General features: G+C 33.6%; 2 protein-coding genes across 6 annotated transcripts; both read right to left on the bottom strand.

The window, feature by feature from the left end:
* Nucleotides 1-5,710: 5,710 nt before the first annotated feature.
* LOC107474839 (uncharacterized protein At5g03900, chloroplastic) lies at nt 5,711-12,210 on the bottom strand. 2 transcript variants are annotated; one of them, XM_016094473.3, is made up of 14 exons: nt 11,578-12,210; nt 10,727-10,834; nt 10,519-10,622; nt 10,308-10,388; nt 9,581-9,653; nt 9,421-9,486; nt 9,100-9,189; nt 8,473-8,538; nt 7,935-8,074; nt 7,757-7,843; nt 7,612-7,675; nt 6,922-7,065; nt 6,269-6,433; nt 5,711-6,183 (listed from the first exon to the last, which is right to left on the bottom strand). In XM_016094473.3, the coding sequence occupies exons 1-13, from the start codon at nt 11,944-11,946 to the stop codon at nt 6,290-6,292; spliced, it is 1,536 nt and encodes a 511-aa protein (XP_015949959.1). In that variant the 5' UTR covers nt 11,947-12,210; the 3' UTR covers nt 5,711-6,183; nt 6,269-6,289. The 2 variants fall into 2 exon arrangements, with proteins under 2 accessions (XP_015949959.1, XP_015949958.1); XM_016094472.3 differs by having other exon boundaries at nt 5,711-6,166; nt 11,578-12,209.
* Nucleotides 12,211-15,151: 2,941 nt separating this feature from the next.
* On the bottom strand, nt 15,152-18,886 carry LOC110277875 (uncharacterized). 4 transcript variants are annotated; one of them, XR_008005656.1, is made up of 5 exons: nt 18,157-18,886; nt 17,974-18,083; nt 17,737-17,862; nt 15,984-16,119; nt 15,152-15,428 (listed from the first exon to the last, which is right to left on the bottom strand). XR_008005656.1 is itself a non-coding variant. In XM_052256846.1 (4 exons), exons 1-3 carry the CDS (start codon nt 18,297-18,299, stop codon nt 17,738-17,740), a joined length of 378 nt encoding a protein of 125 aa, XP_052112806.1. In that variant the 5' UTR covers nt 18,300-18,882; the 3' UTR covers nt 15,152-15,428; nt 17,737. The 4 variants fall into 4 exon arrangements, 2 of the variants coding, with proteins under 2 accessions (XP_052112806.1, XP_052112807.1); XR_008005655.1 differs by having other exon boundaries at nt 15,152-16,119; nt 18,157-18,884; XM_052256846.1 differs by lacking the exon at nt 15,984-16,119 and having other exon boundaries at nt 18,157-18,882.
* Nucleotides 18,887-20,140: the final 1,254 nt, after the last annotated feature.

Below are 20,140 nucleotides of genomic sequence, written 5' to 3'. Positions count from 1 at the left end.
GTATATGTGTTAAACTATTTTTTGGAAATAGAAATTTCTAGTGCGGATTTGTTTAAAAACGTGTGATAGAAGAAGTTAGAGATTTATTGTATAAAATGATTGGTTGAATTAAAAATCAAAATATCTCCACAACGAACATACACATGTACTGGAAAAGCTAAAAAAACATGCATATTAATATTACAGAATAGGTTACGGGACATTGTTTACCTGCACTAATCCGCCCAAATATTTGGTTCTTTCTGATGTCTTGAAAAATTTTGTCCAACTTAACTTTGAAGGCTCTACATACCATGTCTGGTCAGTCTTCTGCATGTAGTTCTCTATTCTTAAGAAAAATTTTTAATTCAGGCCATTTCAGATTACATGTGAATGTAAGGAAAAGGTCTGGATAGCTAACCACCCTACAAATTGCCATTGCATTTTAGTAGTTTTGTATCATGTACCTAGGTCCTCCCACGAATGAAGAATGCAAGATGATACGTTTTCCCCTTGATGCATGTCTAGTTTCTCCACTTAACACTGCTTCGGATAAGTCCTTGTATATTTCACACCTAAACTTTTCTTGATCAAGCCGAATGTAATTTAATCTGGCTGACTCAATCATGGAGAATTTGTCTACCAAAAATTGCTGAAATAAGCTTCTTGAATAAAGCAATGAAGATGCATCGGCTAGCCTTTCTTGGATCCTGAATGCAAAAAACTCCTTCATTGAGACCTCTTGCCTACCCTTATCTTCTTTACCAGCTTTTTTATTTAGAGGAATGTCTTCCTTGTAACCATCCTCTCCATATGGAAACAATAAAAGGTACTACAACACCAAATAGGCTGGATTTAGCTAATTATTTATTCGTTGTAGCCTCCCACTATGTGTCTCAACCACAATGTCTCTATCAGTTTTGACGAAATCAAAGTCGTCTACTATCAGCGCAGCAACCTCATTAGAGGATAGTAGGTTATACCGCCTACCATATTTGCCCCGTTTGCCAAACAACCTCAACTTCACCGTGGATGTGTAGTCAAATCCTATAGACTCCCGAACCATTCGAAATGCCTTCACCAACACGTTATCATCCAACATCTTCTTCAAATCTCTGACAATATCTTCATGTATTTTGTTGTTGTCTCTTTCTCTATATCATGTCAAAGCATTTTCAAAATCTATGTTAGTTAAATGAATAGTTCCTTACTGATTTACTCAACACATAATAACCATGGCCATATGTTAATTCTGTTACGCACCTTATCACTGCTATACGATTTTGAATTTCATTTTGGGTATCGTACACATATAATTGTGCAAATCTTGCCATGCACCCCTCTTCGGGTATAAAGCTACCCATTAGATGATAATTCTCTCCATATAGAATAAACGTGCATGGCCCTTTGCTGTTTGTTATAGTTCAATCAATCTTGGCACCCATTGAGGTGAATTGGAACATAGAGTTATAAGTCCTAATGTTCTCACAGAAATGCTTGCTTTTGATGTCATCCACATATAACAACTCATACAAAACTTTGGGTGCTTCTTGGAGCTGAAGAATTTCAACTTGTCCTCCTCTGCAACAGAGAGTATATGTAGGGTAGATGTGTTGTATTATTTTTGTAACCTTTTATCGTACCAAAACAAAGCATGGCAATATTGACATTCATGAATTGCATCTCCCATGTGCCAGTACTCTACATGATAATAGACAATTTAGCCAAATTGTCCAAAAACTGAAATTCAATACATACTTGTGGCATATTAGTTTATGTTGTTTTCTGCCTTATACCTTCGTTATGATTATTTGGAGGCCTGCTTGTGCATGCGTCATTAATAGCTACTCGATTTGCTACTTAATAGATGAAGTCAAGATATAGTTTGCGAAAAATTTTATCTTATGTCACTTGGTTAGATTTTTCCTTTAAAAAGTCTATTACGTTTATGCATATAGTGTTTGATTGTTGTAAAACTAATTGATGAAATGCAAATGTTGTTGCTTATGCTCATTAAATTAAAAGGGTATTTTTACTTTGATCTAACAAAAATAAACTTCAACAAATTCAAAAAACTATCTTTTTAAATATAATTTTGATAACCTACCGTTGAAAAAATATCGTTACCGAACTAAATCTGTGTGCGAATTATTTTCAGTATGTTTATATTTTGGTCTATCAAGTAAATAGTATATTCGACATTTTAATGTTAATTGTTTAGGCAACCTTAGTTTAAAGGAATATAAACTAAATCCAATGTATAACCACTTAAAAGTTGAAGCTGGAACATTTTTGCATTCTTTTCAAATTTGGAAAGATACTTTTGGATGCTCAATAATTTTTTATATTTGGTTTTACAAAAAATTTGTTATCAGTTAAAGCTAACCTTTTTTCACTAGTTATCTTATTTTGAAAGAACTTTCTAGGAACTAAATATTCTTTTCCATTTTGTTCAACAAAAAGATGTGTTACAACATTATTAAAAAAATATATTTTAAAAATTAAATTAGTTAAACTAGTTACTTCGAATAAAAAACTGCAGAATCCAAGCTTTTGTGTCTGTGAGAATCACTTTTAGGTGATGCTTTGGATTATTTAAAATAATAGCCATTTTTGCTAAATAATTTTAGTTTATTATTTATGCAGAGTTAGTTTAAAAGAATATGAAGTAAGTCCAATACATAACCACTTTAAAGTTGAAGCTAAGACATTTTTTCTCGATTTTTTTATTAAACACAAAATTAATAACGAATCCTATCTCTAATTTCTGCTACTATATATTGTATATATATTTTCTTACCCATTGCTGCGTTGCTCTTGTCCACGGAGCTAACCTCGGTATGACCTGAGCCATTTGAGATTGAATTAAAATTTTGTGGCAATTTAGTTTTTGCCATGGTTCTAATTGAGGTTGGAGTTCGCTTATTCACCTTGGGATATGTTTCTGCGATAAAAAATTTTAATTGTAAAAATGGTAGTAGGATTTGAGTGTATCTATTTAGTTTATAGTCGAGGAACTAAATAGTCTCGAAGCAATAACCCCTAAATAAAGGAAGATTATCATCTGAGTGTGTGTACATTGTGTGAGAAGATTTGATGCCCACGACTATACGCATTTGCATAGTACACTCAAAATTATCTATCTTTTAAACCATATCCACTTGGACCAAACCATTTGCATCAGTCTCGTTAAAAATGATTGTACTCAGCATAAATAGCTTGGAACTAACCTGATCGAGTATTCATATTTTTTTTTAGCCAGCTTAAGATCCCTTTCCTTCCTGCAAATTTTTGTCATCTCTACACATATGTTACCTGCAGGGTTAACACAATAAATGTCATTTCCAAGCTTTACATCCCACAAAATTTTTATCTGCTGACTTCATAAAAATCCCGTATCTGAGCATAGTTGTGTCTGGAATTGCTATTTTTTTTAACTTACATGTTCAGATCTAGTAATCAAGTTGTGACTTTACAAAAAACAGTTCAACCTGTTGGAAAATTTACATGTCCAGGTCTAGTTGTAACTTATTATTACGAAAAATAGTTCAACCTGTTGGAAAAATCAAAATGAGTCAACCATATCAAGATAGCTAACCTCTCAAATGAGCACCCTGCCCACTGCCACCCAGACACTCATGATCAATTGCTATAGTGATTGATAGGGACCTTTTGGACGTACCTAAGCTGTCGGAGTATGTGTAGTGGTGTCTTGCAATATCATAATTTTCCTTATTCTTATAATGAGTTCCATAACGAGTTTCTCTTGTTGTTTCTAAAATTTCTGCATAGAAATTGAGTATAAAGTGAATCCATGTTTGTAAGACAATTTGCTAATCTAAAGAACTTCAAATGTTATGTTACTCGCTGCTTCAGTATGCCCTTGTTCTTGCTCTTCTACTGTAACACTTGAGATAGAAGACCTTGAGCTTCTTCCAATCAGCCTTTATTCAAGTTTATCTGAAACAAAAATCCATCTTTATTATATTTTTGAGGCATATTGATATCCCATACACTGTTACATAGTATATTCCATACACTTCAGAATATCATGAACCTTATTAAGAATACTATCAAATTTTTGTCTTTAAGATATTATCTGAGTAGACATTATATAGTGATGAACATTGCAAAGATTCCACTATTTTTTCTTCAAAATTTACGCACAAGATTCTTGTGAAGATGAGCTAAGGAAGATTTGCTGCAGAGGTACTCGAGTGTACAATGTCCTCTGAGAGTCCGATTGTGATGTCTTCAACTTCTTTCTCTTGTCATCCATGATAGTCTTCCTTTTACACCTAGATATGAATGAGAAATTTTGGTCTATTTTACCAGTAGTCCTACATATAACTTCTAGTTTAAAGTTTTTTTAACCACACATGGTCAGCCACAGTATTTTGTTAGCTACACATGTATTGCTGAAATCTCTACTGGTTGGATATTTTGGTAGACATCTTCACTCACTAAGAAAACCTAAATTACTATCTCAATGCTGGTATTTTCTGTTTCTTATACGTCCCACTGTATCTATTTTTTTCACTTGCCTTTTGATCTAGCTTTTACAATGATTAATTTTTTGATTGACCACTATATTGTACTAATATCTGTATTTATGGTTTAATTCAATTGGCATTAATATTCTGGTTTTAACCGTATTGTTTTTTATGAATTTTTGATGTATAAATTCCTTCTTTTGGGACTACAAAACACAATATATTAATAACTAAAAAAATCGTGTTTCTTTTAGGGGCTTTGTTTATCTTTTAGTTACTTATTCATTTTTCACTTTTATTTTGATCCTTTTGATACTATCAACTTAACCATTTAAAATGTTCAAAAACTTTCTAATATTATCCAAGCTTACTCATTTTTGTATTATGTTTTGATAGTCTTTTTATAGCCTGATGATACCTTTAATATCTAAGTAATCAACTTTTCTTTAATATCTAAGTAACTTTCTTAGTAACATAGCCTCCATTACAGTGTTTTTATCCTACCATATTTGTTGTGGCCAAGCTTATTGTGACTATCTGCAAAACCGTTTTTAAATGGTTTATATTCCTTTGTATTTAACTTAGTTATTATCGACTGTAGGAGCTCAAATTAAAAACTCGTAAGAGTGTTCAGAGATATGATTATTTGTGTGGACATAAACACTCACAATATTGGTGTTACAACCAAATCTTATAACTATTTGTATTAATGAGTATATACTAAGCCAAGACACTCTAGAAAATCACACTAAGCACTGACCGAATACACTATAATATAATACCCTGCACGTTATATTGTGCTTTCCTATAAAATCTTGGAAACTCGGAGTTTCTTTGACAATACAAAATACTCAGAATCAAGACAAATAACAAGCTTGTTGATTTGATTTGGTAGTGGTATAGTTCCCACTACTGTTATAACGATTTAACGACTTTGCCGTGGTTGAAATTTTAATGTTTTTGGATTTACATTGAAAATATATTATGGTTTTTTATATTTTATTTATATATTTGTGTACTTTTGGATGTGTGTCTCAATGTTAGTGATGCTTTTAATACGTCGTTCTGTCAATAATCGATTGTGATCGAGATTCATTTTCCTTTAGGAAGTTATTGCCCACTTGAGAAATAACTCGTTAGAAGCTTATCAACTAGTTTAAGATTCAATATCGCCGACGTTAGAATTCAGTATTTTATTATCCCTTAAGCAGAAAAAGATACCAACAAAAAAAGGTCAATTGTGAAACCATAAACCATTGTACCTATAACTGATAGTATTGTTCTCAATCTTGCCACCAACCTTTTGAATTAAGTTCTTCATTATAATACAAGTTGATTCTGCTGTAACTGGACACACCAATTAACGTCAACTCTGACGTATAAAATAAATATATTCACATAATACAAAGGACATGCTTATTTTAATTTACGTTTCCCCTAATTAAAACCCTTCGCAATTTCCCCTTGTATAGTTCACCAATCAAATTATGAAATGAAATGATGAATAAAGCAGCAAAAGGATGCAATATCATCATAGCAGATTTCATGAGTTCTTTGTCATATCTTGTAGTGACCACCATAGAAAAAATGCTATTTCATCAGGGAACGCATCAAATCGTTCCACAAAAGGCAGAATTATAGATGCTGTGCTACAATTGGTAATTCATGAATGCCAAAATGTGAGCTTCAATGGCCTGAAATTTCAATATAACTTGTGAACCAATCAGTTTAAGCAACAAAATTTCTAGTATGATGCAAATGCCATCAACAGAACTATATTATTAGAGAAAATTTACCTGTTTACGGTTAATCTTATCTTAATCGGATCTCTCTAGCTCCCGAAATTTTCTATCCCATTCACGAGCCTCGTACTCTTGCTCTAGTAAATCCTTGTCAGTGCTATACACAATTTGATCCTGTCCTATGACTGTCTTTTGGGCCATGTCCCTAGCACTGAAAAGCTGAAATGAAAACAAAGGAAATTGTCTAAGAGATTATGTTGAGTACAGAGTAAACACCTTCAGAAACTTCGCTGACAAAAGGAAATTGTCATTTAACACTCCTATTCCAATTCATTGGTTTCCTCAAATCACAAAAGGGCATATCAAGAAAACGCACATAACATATTGGATGTGATAAAAAAATATGTAAGAAACATAATGTAACACAATGGCAATTGAAACATTCAGAAACTATATAATAGCCAATGGTAACCAAAGGATAAAAAACAGAAGAAATCAAAAACTTGTATCCATATTTATTTTTCCACTATCGGCTACAACATTTCCTTCATGAACTTCAAAAGAATTTCAATTATATTATAGAAATTTATGTAAAAAACACTTATCGACATACTATATGGGCAACATACTATATGGGCAAGATAACAGTTTCGTGTATCATATATTGTTGTTCTAACTTACATGGGAGCAAAAATGAATAACCATACCTTCTGTCTCAGTGAAGGGTCAGGTAATTCGAGTACTTTTGCACACTGCTTCCTAATTTTATTTCTCTTTTCAATGTCAGCATTCCTCTTCCTAATAAAAAACCATCGGACAAGGGGAATTGCAAAGAAGGAACCAGCATAAATCTGAAAATATTATCAATTCATCATTCAATCTATTGTGACAACAAACCTAAACCAGTGCTAATAGACATTAAAATAACACCCTCATGCTCAAGAAAATATCTATTGGTAGTGAAAGAAGGGCATAAAGAAGCTGTCAAACGCTCAAACATCTTTTATCAATAATTTCACATTTTCAATGCTTTCAACTTATCTCATATTTAAAAGCCATAACAAGGCAAGAGAAGCATTCATTGATGTTCAACACATGATGTTTTCCAGCGGCACCAATTTGCAGAGTCCAGAACTAGGACTATTTTTTTATTTTTTCTTTTTGGGTCATGTTACCCTCAAATTTTAAGTCTCAAATAATATTTCTCTAAGCAACAGCATCAAATCATGGAATTAAATACTAAATTTACAGCAAGACATTACCATCAAATTCCCAAAATTAGCATCATCAAGAATTCTTCTATAAATTCAAAAAAAAAAACCTAAAAAATATAACTTGCGAATCCATTTCTGAAATCAAAGAACTTAATTTATTTCAAACTGGAATATTAATCATACCTGAAGAAGCGGAAAGATGTCTGCCACAAATTTAATGAAGCTACTAGGTGCAACTGTCATATCTCTTTGGATCAATGAAAAACAGAAGTGAGAAGCAGAAACATAAGAAAAAAAGAATAACCAACACATAAAGGGAGTAACATACTTCAACATGGTTCCAAGAATAATAACTCCAAACAGATTAAAGCCACCCAGGCCAATAACCATTGCTCTCTCTGATGTGCTTGTTTTACTGAAATAGAACATTTGTGCATGTTGTTATGACTTCATGATATGAGAATACCTGAGGTCAAAAAACAAAGAAAAAAGTAAAAGAAAAGAACCTGAATTGCCATGTTTTCTCCTTGAAAAACTTCTCAACTCCTCCAACCCAATCTGCCCATTTTCTACCAACATATTCTTTCCGCTTACCCTTTTGAGAAGCTGTCCTCTGTAGAGATGGGAACCTATATACGATATTTCCCTGCAAACAAGTAACATGCAATTCAGTATTTTGCTTTTTTTTTTTTGTGTGTGTTTTCTAAATGGAAGTACAAAAAGGTTAATCATTCCCAGATGAAGTCAGGTAATACTTTATACTTTTTGGGAGGCAAAGGAATTATCAACTAAGCAAGAACCAAATGTTTTATGTAAAACAAAAATGGACAGTAATATTCATATGATGCAACCTTATCTAGAAAAATTTGTGAATGTATAACCCAACCCCCCCAACAAAAACACCCACAGGATGCACAACAGGGAGTTCTTTCAAGTTTTAAGGACTAAAAAAAGTAGAAAAGATAACCACGAAAACACCATTGCAAAGGAATGGAAAGGGGGACAAATGATTATGATTCATTCTATGACAATATCTCAAAATACCTTCTCATCAACTTCAGGCTGACCATCAAAACGTAAAAGCACAGGTAAGATATATGATTCATCATCCTGGAACCAACCAAATAAACCGTGTCAGTAGAACACCAACAGTAAGCATAGTAAAACATTATATCATAAAAATGAAGCAATGAAAAGAAAAGAAACCCAATACAGGTAATAAGAAAGTATAGTAGTATAGTAGAACACAAGGTCAACCAATTGAGCCTTTATTTAAATTATCTTATTCAAAATGCAACTGAGAATCTTAACACCCTAATTCAAATTAAGGAAAGTCGATCAACTGGAGATCTATTACACTCTTTACTGTTAAGAACTTAAGATGTCATGAATTTAAATCAAATGTGTTACGTAAAAGAAAAGTGGGCTGGATAGGTTCCATGCAAATTCTTTTTTTTAGTGTTTGTTTGGATGTCATTAAGTTGATAAAAAAATATCTTTTTTCAATGAAAAAAGATCTTTGTTTGGATGTCATTAAGTTGATCCCTGTTGTTGCTTTCTAGTTTTGGAATTCGACAGTTTAACATGTAATACAGAGTACAAACTCTGCGATCAAGGAGCTACCCTCCATACTGTGGCTAATAAAATACCACAGTCGGGAATACAAATTACCTGAAGTCCCTGCACAGAATCTATATCAAGATATGGGGCAAGTTCTTCGGCTGCAACAACACCACCATTAGATGATATATACTGCCCAATCTGCACATAAAATAAATAGCAATAGCAATCAGATGACGCAAACATGGTTAGGTGGATGATAAAAAGGTAACAAAGTAACAGAGAACTTGCATTTTATAAATAATGTGTATCATATTAATAGCGTAGCATCCAGTGACATAACCTATGTAATAAATGTATTGAGAAAAAGAAACAAAAAACAATTCAACCATCAAAGGCAACGGACCACTGAATTCAGTCCTCAATTATTACCAACTTCCATCTCTCTTCTTCAATTCCTTGATTGGGATCACCATCTCCAAATACAAAGGAGAATACCTAGAGAAAAACAACATCAGAGTCCTTCTGTCAGAAGCAGTAAAATATTACCAAAAGGGGGATAAAACAAAATTAACTCATTTGCAACACACACCGATTCAATGAAGTTCATCTTCTCATCATCAGCTTGTATCCTTCGCCTCCTATAGTAATATGGATCCCAGTACCTTCCATGGTAAAATATAACAATCTGTCACTAAGTTTCTCTCAAAGAAACTGGGTTTTTAGTAGCAAGAAACTAGGTAAGCATGCTACAAACTGATATTAAACTGAATCGGAGTAAAATTTTATCATATTCAATTTAAAATTTGATCAGAAGCAACTCAACTTAGGCACAGAAAATGGGTTTCTTACTAAGCATTGTGCTACTTCATAGAGTATATATGCTTAGTGACAACGAGATAATTAACTCAAACACTTGTATTGAATGATCAATTTTCTCAAATCAACACAAAGCGAAATTAATAATCAATATCTTATGTGTATGTAATTAGAAGTATTAGAAATACATATGTTGATCAAATCAATATCTTTAAACCTCTCTACTATTTTCCTTATCTCCTTCTCTCTTGCCTTTCTTCTTTTCACTTTTGTTTTTTTCACTTGGGCACATATAAAATCAATAGGAAGAATTAAAACCTTTTCATCAACAAGAAACATGCAAGTTTACAGAACTTTGAATACCAGTTACATGATACAGTTAAAAAAGGTATTGAAACAATCTGCTGTCCTACACCGGGACATAGGATTCTTCCCACCAATACAACAGAAGCAAAAAAGAATAAACAAATAACGGGAACAAAGTAAGGAAAAAAAATTACCAAAATAAGTCTACTGGATTAAAGTAGAAGGTAAATCCTGAATCATATGATCTGCCTCGTCTTCCACGATTGTCCTCTTCACTGCACTTAAAACCACATTATTATTGCATGGGCACCAAAAAAATGTTCCGGATAAACTATGCATGAAGCAATCTCGCATGATATGGATCAACAAGCATTTGGGTAAATTCATATTAAAGTTATGAAGTACCTTCTGCTACTAGTAACCAGAGCAATTATTGTTGTGTAAACAATAACAATGGATGCAATTAATGCTGTACCAAAAGAAACCCTTATCAAGTATTCTCCTGCAGCCTGTCAAAGTCAAAGATCATTAAACAGCCAAACCCATATATTACCAATCACAATAATCATCAACAATTACTAGCAGAGTATACAACTATCTTCAACTTCAATACCTTAGCCTTTTCAAAAAGGGGTTCAGCTTTAATCCTAAACGACTTGGCACCTAGCTTTGATCGATAATCTTTTGGAAACACATACAGAATGTCACCTTCCTCAGAAACCTGCAGAGACCATCTTGGCACAATTGTACTCTCACAATCAAAAACTTGGAAGATAAAAGATCAAAAGTAACAAGCCAGTGTTTTGTTAGTATATCCCAAGTTCACACTAAACCCTACACATGTAAAAATATTTTACATATACAAGAGATAACTTTGCAACATCCAGTTATTCATACCTTTTGGCTATAATACCAAAACATGGTTGATTGCAATATAAATTAACTGAAACTGTTACCTTCAAAGTTACAGTTCGAAACTTCGAATATGACTCAACCACTACAGTTTTGTACGAATTAACATGAACTAAATATATTACCTTTAAAGTTAAGTTTTGAATTCTGTAGCCACCATTTTTTCAAGGAATTCTATTTGAATTTTACTTAACCAGCTCAAAATCACATGAGTAACTATAATATAACAAATAAAAATAACACTTCCGCCATCTACTTTCCCTTTATCCGTCAATATCACTTTTCAGTATTTTCTTGAATCAATGCGTGTATGTCTTGATTGTCACTCAGGCGCATTGCCATGCACCAAAACCACTGTGAACTCTAGCATATAATATAATAACTCAGCTAACAAATGCACATGCAAAACAAATATAAGTGGTCACCACTATCACAATTTTATCAGCAAATGGAACTTCTAAATAATTAAACCCCATCTATTAAAAATTTCACAAACTAATTACTTCAACAAACACAACATTATCCCAACAGAAAGAAAAAGCAAAAAACTACCTCTAAGAAGCCATCTGTATCAGCAGCAAGAGCTTGCAGAGCCTTCTGAGCCTCATTCAACTTTAGTCCAGCCCTGCTCGCCACGTCACCAACTGTCACCCTCCCGCCACACGCGTCAACTGCCTCCATCGTCCGCTTCCTCACATCCGACGGCAGCTTATCTGTCTCCACAGCTCCGCCGGGACGGATAACCCGGCCTACATCGATGCCCGCCCTCACAGCGGGCACCAAAACCCTAGGCCTCCTTGGGACTGTCCGGAGGAAGCCCGGGCTTTGCAGAAAGGGGCCCGGGCTCCTGGGCGGACTGCGGGAGTGAGAGAAGACGCGGGAATGAGGTGTGACAGTAAGGCATGTGGAGATGGTAGCCATTATTTTGGGAATGAGGTTTTTCTTTTTTTATTTTTTTAACCCCTAATTTTGGGACATGGAAGAAGGTTTTGTGTGAACTGCGAAGTGTGTGGTGCGAGAAATGGAACTGTGTTTTTTTTTTTTTTCCCAGGGGAGGGGTTTTGAGATATTTTATGTCATTTTTGAAGGGGACATGAGTTTTAGCAAATAGCAAGTAGCGAGTGATGACTGACGAGATTTCTGGTTTGGAGTAGTGTGGGGTTGTAGGCTTGTGTGGGAGAAAGAACGAAGGCGGGAGGATGAGGTTTGCGTATTGACGCATTTGTCCCTGCTCCTTTTTTTCTTGTTAATTCTTAATTGCCCAATAGGGGTGCACAGACCCGCCGGGCCCGAATTTGATATGATTTTATTGGGTTTAGGGTCGGGTTAGGATCTCAAAAATAGACTCTGTCATTATTTCGGGTAGGGTCCGGGCTATAGCTCGGGTCACTCGAAGTCGGCTCGGTGGCTCGGTCATCATACATAATTAATATTTTGTGTTATTAGTGATGGATCATGACTATTTTTACGTGGAATTTAAGTATTGTAAACCTTAATATTTTGTGCTATTAGTCATTATAAGACTATAAGTTAATGTTTTATGTTTAGAATGAATAAGACTTTAGACTAATGCATAATATTGTGTTATTTGTATTGATTTAAATATTTGATATTATTAGACAATATTAGTATTGATTGTGGTTTTGCTTTAGTATTGATTGTGGTTATGCTTTAATTTTAAAGAAGAATTGATTCTTGTTATATTTTTTTAAGTGAATTTTACCATGTTAAATAATGGTTGGAATCTTGGAAATTTGGATATTTTTACATGCTAGCTTACAAGAAGGTATCAACGTAATGTAATGTTAACGGCCCGATTTTCACCCGGTATAATTGTGGCCCGAAAGTGTATTGGTTTCATCGGGTCTAGGGTCGGGTTCGAGTCTAATAAATAGACCCGGTGTATATTTTGGGTCGAGTCTGGGTCCCATCAAACCTGACTTCACCCGACCCATGTGCACCCCTATTGCTCAATATGGTGTATTCCTAGAAATGACAATATGTCAATGTGGTTTAAAAAAATTTAATCTATTATCTATTATATTCTATATTTAATTATTTTGTTAAAAATTTTTAATTAAGTCTTTATACTTTTTTTCTTTTAATTTGGTACCTGTACCAATTTTTTTTCAATTAAATCCTTATCAACTGTAATTGATTTAATTGTATAAGGATTTAAGTAAAAAAAATTAGTGCAAGAACTCAAATAAAAAAAAGTTTGGAGACACAATTAAAAAAAACATTTGGTGCTAGGATTCAATTAAAAAAAGTATAAGAATCTAATTAAAATTTTGGTAAAATTATAGGAACCAATAGAATAATTAAACTTATATTCTATTATATATTACTAATTTTACAATCAAAATATATATGTCACTTTTTTATTGCAATTAAAATCAAATTTTTCTCTCTAAAATAAAGAGTTTTTTCTTTTAAAATTAACAAACTCTCTCTCTCTTCATCTTTATCTTTTTCTCTCTTTTCTCTTATTCTCCTTTTTTCTATCTTTTTGTTGTACAAAAAATAAAATTAACAAAATAATATAATTCAAATAAAAATTATTATCATTATTATATACATATTCTTTTATTTTTTATTTAGTTTAAATTTTTACTGCTTATCTTTCTAATCTATATTTTTATTTCTCTTCTTTCAAAAATTTATTAAATATAATTTAGAGAAAATACTGATATTATGATTTAAAGCTAAAATTAAGATTTAATTGTTTAAAAAAATTGATTTTAAGTTAATTTTATAACTATCAATATATATTTTTTTATGTTAATATCTAATTATATTTTTATATACATAAAGGAAAAAAATGTTATTTTTAAATAACAAACATAAAAATTAATTATTTTATTTGTGCAATAAATTTAACATCTAATCAAAAGTATATATACAAATTAAATCGTTTCAAATTTTAGATAACAAATATTAAAATTAATTATTAGTAATAAATTAAACTCTTTTACGTGCAAATAATAACTAAAAATTTTATTATTTGATTTTTTATCTACGGAGATCCTAGTCTTCTTAGCCAATAGAGACTTTTATCCCCTACGATCTTTTTGTAAAAGTAGTTTGATTCTATAAATCTTTTATGCCATAATCTATAATGTTAGGACAAAACCGACGTAATTTTAAAAGATTTATATTCCCGTAATGTAATAAAAATACTAATTAATTAACTAATTAAAGAAAAAAAGTATTATTTTGGTCCTAGCATTTGTGTCGAATCCTAATTTAATTTTTAACGTTTTATTTCAATTTCAAAAACTTTTAAACGTCCTGTTTCAATTCCCATAAAGTTTTAAGCGGTTTAATATTGTCCCACTATTAAATTTGACATAAATAATTCGCATATTGAATAGTCAACAACATTCGATTTTAGTATGTAAGTAAAATCGATCTACCAACAATGATTAATATAATTTTTTTCTATTTTAAAACAATAATTGATTGTTAGAATTTAGAATTTTGTAAAAAAAAATTGAGGAGAATAAGTATTATAAGAAGGTTTTGGTTATATTTTTCTAATATGTAAAAAAAATATGACTTAACTAATAACATTATTAACGTCTACATTACTCATTAGTCATTCCATTAATTATTAGTGTCAAATTTAAGAATATAACTATATTAAATTATTTAAAATTTTTTAAAATAGAAATAAAACGTTTTAAGATATTAAAAACTAAATTTTAATTTAGCCTAAATGTTAGAGACAAATATAATACCTTATCCATAATTAAAATACGAGTAATACTAAAAGCTAATATGATAGCAATCCATTTTAGTCAATATTAAAAGGTAAATTGTCAAACAAATCTAGAATAAAGTCAACTAAAGATTAATTTTTATTGTGTTTGAATTTTAGATGTTCTTTTAATTGAGATTCGACTTATTTTTAAGAGTTTAAACTTTTTTTATATAAATGTTAACTGCAATAATATTAGTGTTGTGCAATATTATCTTTCAAAATGTTTTCTTAAAATAAATATAGAGAAAACTTAGAGTCAGTGTAATACCCTAACTACCAAAGCTCACGCTTCCGGCTGTGTAACTCTGATAGCTCAGACATTACGACGACACTTATACTATTTAATACTAAAATATGAGCCTGTTTAAAATTTTAAACCGCAAAACCGCTCCCAAAAATACTTTTGCTATACAACGTACATCCATACATACCATACAACTTACAGAAACTCATAAAGAGTACATCCATATATGTACATACATATATATAAATAATATTACAAACATTAACCAATACAATCCCTATCCCTCTTACAGAATATATCAGGATAAAGGCGAGGGTACAATAAGTAATAATCTAAAGCATACAGAGCATCTCAACAACAATGAAATAAACTCTTCGTGACATCTTCATCCATATCCTGAAAGGGGAAAAATGTAGGGGGGTGAGAACATCATCCTCGAAAGGGTTTTCAGTAGAGGGTTTTTGAGAATTACTGTAATAGGATACATGGAGATAAACCGTACTAGTGATTAATAACCGTCTTATGCCTCTTTTCAAAAACAACGGTTTTCAATAAAAGTAAAGTCGGAAACCTTTTCTAAAAGAGAAACCATTCAATTCTCAAAAGTTCAAAAGCCTTTCAAAACGGTTTATCTATGCTGGACCAAAATAGCCTTTCATACTTTTACAAATCAGAAACACAAAACCGAAACCAACCATCGGTCCATATCATTTCAACCATGGCCCTAGGCCCAAACAATCCAACCATCAACCAAATTACCACGATCCAACAAAGTCCCAATTGCAAACACAGATAGGAAGTTCAAGCACAAACAAATAGTTACAGCAAGTAGAACAATTAGCAGTTAATCACAAAGGCAAACCAATTACAATATGCACACCCAAACAATGTCACATAGATGCATATGATGCATGCCTGTCCTAGTGGCTGATGATATTATCTGTCGATTACCAAGCCAACCCGACGTGTCCGGTAGCTAACCCGGACACAATCTCTCTGTTGCGCATTATTATCATTAGAGGGTATCTACGCCCTGTCGCCATTAGAGGGTATCTGCGCCCTGTCGCCATTAGAGGATATCTGCGCCCTGTCGCCATTAGAGGATATCAGTGCCCTGTCACCCTTACAACCAGAGAGAAAGCACAAGCATTACTTGCATACAACATTCATCTTAGCCATCCGGCTTAAATTCACAATTCATACTCAACCATGGATCACCATCCATCTCAGCTATCCGGCTCACGGTTCAATCCAGAACCAGCCAATTTATCAATAAATACAGCCCTTCAGCTTAAATTCATAATTCATAATCAGTCATACGGCTCACAACTCATTCGGCAATCAGCCATAGTTCAATAGCATACACAGCCATTTCGACTCATAACAAAATAGCACTTTTCACTTTGAAATCAAATTTCAACTCTTTTCAGCCTTGGCTTTAAAGATCTCATTTCTCAAATCATCTCAGGCTTGCAAGCCACTTTTACTCAAGGTAAAATTCCCCTTTGAAAACAATCCCACTCTCGGCATTCTCTTTCCAAAACTTCCAAAACCATGGCAAGTTAAGGATTCATTTCAAAGTATTCAAAATCACCCATCCAACAATGGAATTTTATAACAAAAGTTTCTCGACAGAGTCCCAAGTCTTTAGGGAAGGTCAACTTACATAAATTCCTTAAAATTCATTGAAACTCTTAAAATCATAGATTTTGGGTTCAAGTAAATAAAACTGAATTTATTATGAAACCGAATCATACAAAATCACAAGTTCCAACCCGGTCCAAAAATCAACTCATTTGAAACAGAACCGGTTCATTTGAATCAAACCACTTTCAGGTTTCTTTTTGGAACCCATTTTTCTAACTCTTCCAAAATGCCTCAAACTTGATTACTCAATCAAAAGTCTAGATTCCTTTAAAATCACTAAAAACTCCTTTTTATATTGAAATCAATATTAGAGCATCATTTTTTCCTTCAGTGATTCAAACGGTAAAAATAGTTCAGTTCTAAATAAGCCGAACTCAACGTATAAGGTTCATCAAATAAATTAAGCTTGAAAACATAAATATCCTCTTAATAAATCAAATAATACAATTTCTCAAATCCAACCCTTTTTAAATAACCTTTCAAACAAGACTAAGCGTTTATAGGAATTTTGGCAGCACCTCCCCTAAAACTTGGACTTTTGCCACCCGGTTCGGGCCCCAACTAAACCGTTCCTCATTCCTTTTCAACAACACAAAACCAGAAATCAATTCAAAGCAGGCTAAATCTAACAATCGCCTCAGTGGCGTATCTCAAGGATACCATTTCAAAATCAACTCAATATCAATCGATTTAACTCATTTCCAAAGCTTTAAAGAATCGATTCAGGAATAAATCATTTGTCCGAAACCAAGTCAATTAAAGTAAACCAGGCTGAATTCAAAAGTGCATTTGACTTCTCAAATCATCAAAATAATTAACTCAAATCAAATCAATCCTCAACGGATTAAACTCAGATTTCAAATCTTTAAAAAATCAACTTCAAACATTATAGTTCACAAAGCCGCACAAAATTCAGCCAAACAAACATCCATCATCATTCGAGACAATCAAATAATACATAAGGCAGATACAATCACCAAATACACAATGTCTCACATCAGTATCCATATGTAATAATTCCAATACATAAAACATAATTTTTGGAAAGCGCCCCTACCTCAACGCAAATTCCATAACCCAAACGTGTCACATAATCCTTTCCGCCTCGACCCAAGATCAACAATCAAAATCCTGACAGCCAAAACCTCGGTTCCAAGCCACTTTCGCAACAGTCTCAACAACTCTAATCGTAACATACAACAACCGAAACTCAATCGTATAGCAAATAACGCCACAAACCTCGGCGTATGATAACAGAACAGTAACTAAAGGGCTTTCAAATCGAAACGCTTACCGAACCGAAGGAGGAACGGTTGAACCGAAACAGCGGCGGTCTCCGAACCGGTTCGGTGGCAGCCCAGCAGCCACTTCAAGGGCAGCGGCGACGAATTCCAATCACGACGTCTGAAACCAGCAGGCAGTGACCATAGTAACCTCGGAATTCAAAAAGGACAAATACCTTAAATAAAACCCTTACTGACAAACTTTCCGGCGATGGCAGAAGTAACCAGTAGCTCCGATGGTGGTTCCGGCGGCCACATCAACTTCTTCCGCAGCCATACACGACAGGAGACAACCCCGGTTGCAGCTGGTTGGGCAGCAGCAGCTTCCGGTGGCCATAGAAGCTCCGGCGACAGTAGCAAAAGCTCTAACTAAGCACCGCAGAGTTGCAGATCAACAGAGACGGAGGTAGACGACGGTGACGGGACGGCGGCTACCAGGCACAGCGGCTCCTCTGCCTCGGCCTTGGCTTGCATCTTCTTCTCCCGCTCCTGCTTGCGACTTCAACGACGCGGAAAGGACGGGTTCGACGGCCAGATCCGGCGAAGCTGGCGGCGAGGATGCGGCGGTGGCAGTGCGGCCTCTCTGCAGCGATGGTGGTCACCCCTGCGCCTGACGCGACGGCGACCAAGCCGCGCCTCTTCTTCTCCTTGGCGCGCTCCCTCGCCCTCGGTCTCCTCTCTCTGCCTGATCACTCTCTCTCTCTCCCTTCAGTGCGCCATGGCGGCGGCAAGGCGGCAGCTAAACGAGGCGACGGCGGCGCGGCGGTGACACTCCTCCTTCCCCTCTTCGCCGCAGCTTAGCCCCCTCTCTCCCTCTCTTCTACCCTTTCCCGATCTGCCTTTTCCTTCCTCTTTTTTTCTTTCACTTAGCTTGCAGCTGCTGCTGCTGCATTAGGTGTCCTGGGTGTACCGGGTCAGGGGAACCGGGTAGGGTTTTTAGGGTTAGGGTTATTTGTGTTGAGCTTTAGGGTTACGGCAAAATTGGGTTCAAGGATAATTTTGTAATTTCAAATAAAATAGGGATAATATTGTAATTGAAACTCAATTAAATCCAACACTAATTATCTATAGAAAATACTATTATCACTTTCACAAATTATTTTCAATAAAAGGTCCAAATCAAATAACTAAAAATAATATACTTAAATCCTTTATTTTCCAAAGTAGCAGTATTAATATTTAAAATATTACTTATCTAATCCAAATCATATAAAATCCTTATTATTTCATAACTAGCAACTTTATAATTTAAATATAGAAAATAATCCAATAATTATAAAATTGGATAATAACCATAACTTATCTCAAATTCAATAAATCAAAACTTGCCTTAATTATCTTTAATAAAATAATTTCTGAAATTAAGGCTATAAATAACTATATGATTTGAGACTTGATCATAAAAAGACTTTTCAAATATTATGGGCCTTACAGTTAGACTGTTTGAGCATTTTATTTTTAAGTTCACTTCAGGTAGAAAATTTGACCTCCCTTCCATTATTATTAACTACCTACTTTTTTTTAATCTATTTTATTTTTTTAGTATTAAATCAATAGTTTAATTTTTATTTACTGACAATTAAAACATTTTATATTGTTATACAATTATATTTATTTTTGTGGATGACTCACTACATCAAATTAGATGAATAGTTACACTTATTTTGTGACTCTTATTTAAACAGTCATTATTAAATAAAATAATAACACTTTAAAACGTAACTAGAATTAACTAGAAAGGAGAATAAACCAGAATTAATAGTAGGAGTTCATAATGGCTCCTTAATGTAATAGTAGCCAACCATATAAAAAGAATTCAACGAAAGTAATGAAAGTCTTCAAGAGTAGACGCAGCACAAGCCTTCAAGTCTTCTTCCAAAGGAATAAACCTAACAATAATAAGAGATTTAGCGACCAAAGAGAGAGCAGAGGGAAGAGAAGAATATTCATATAGAAAAGGGATTACCACTCATTGCCTACAGCACATAGTCCTTGAGTTGAGTATTTGTTTGCCTTTACCTCAAACTTTTGCGTATTTGATCTGTTGCTATCTGTCCCTCAATTCTAACTAACTCTGCATTTGGCTTTCTTTGTGGTTGAATTACCCCTTTTGTCCTTACTTCATTTTCTTTACTCATTACAATACTCTCCCCTTCAAAGACAACCTTGTCCTCAAGG

Source organism: Arachis duranensis, chromosome 2 (genome assembly GCF_000817695.3).
Source record: "Arachis duranensis cultivar V14167 chromosome 2, aradu.V14167.gnm2.J7QH, whole genome shotgun sequence".
Lineage (NCBI taxonomy): Eukaryota > Viridiplantae > Streptophyta > Magnoliopsida > Fabales > Fabaceae > Arachis > Arachis duranensis.
The sequence above is the reverse complement of the archived record's forward strand: the minus strand, read 5'-3'. Positions and strand labels throughout refer to the sequence as shown.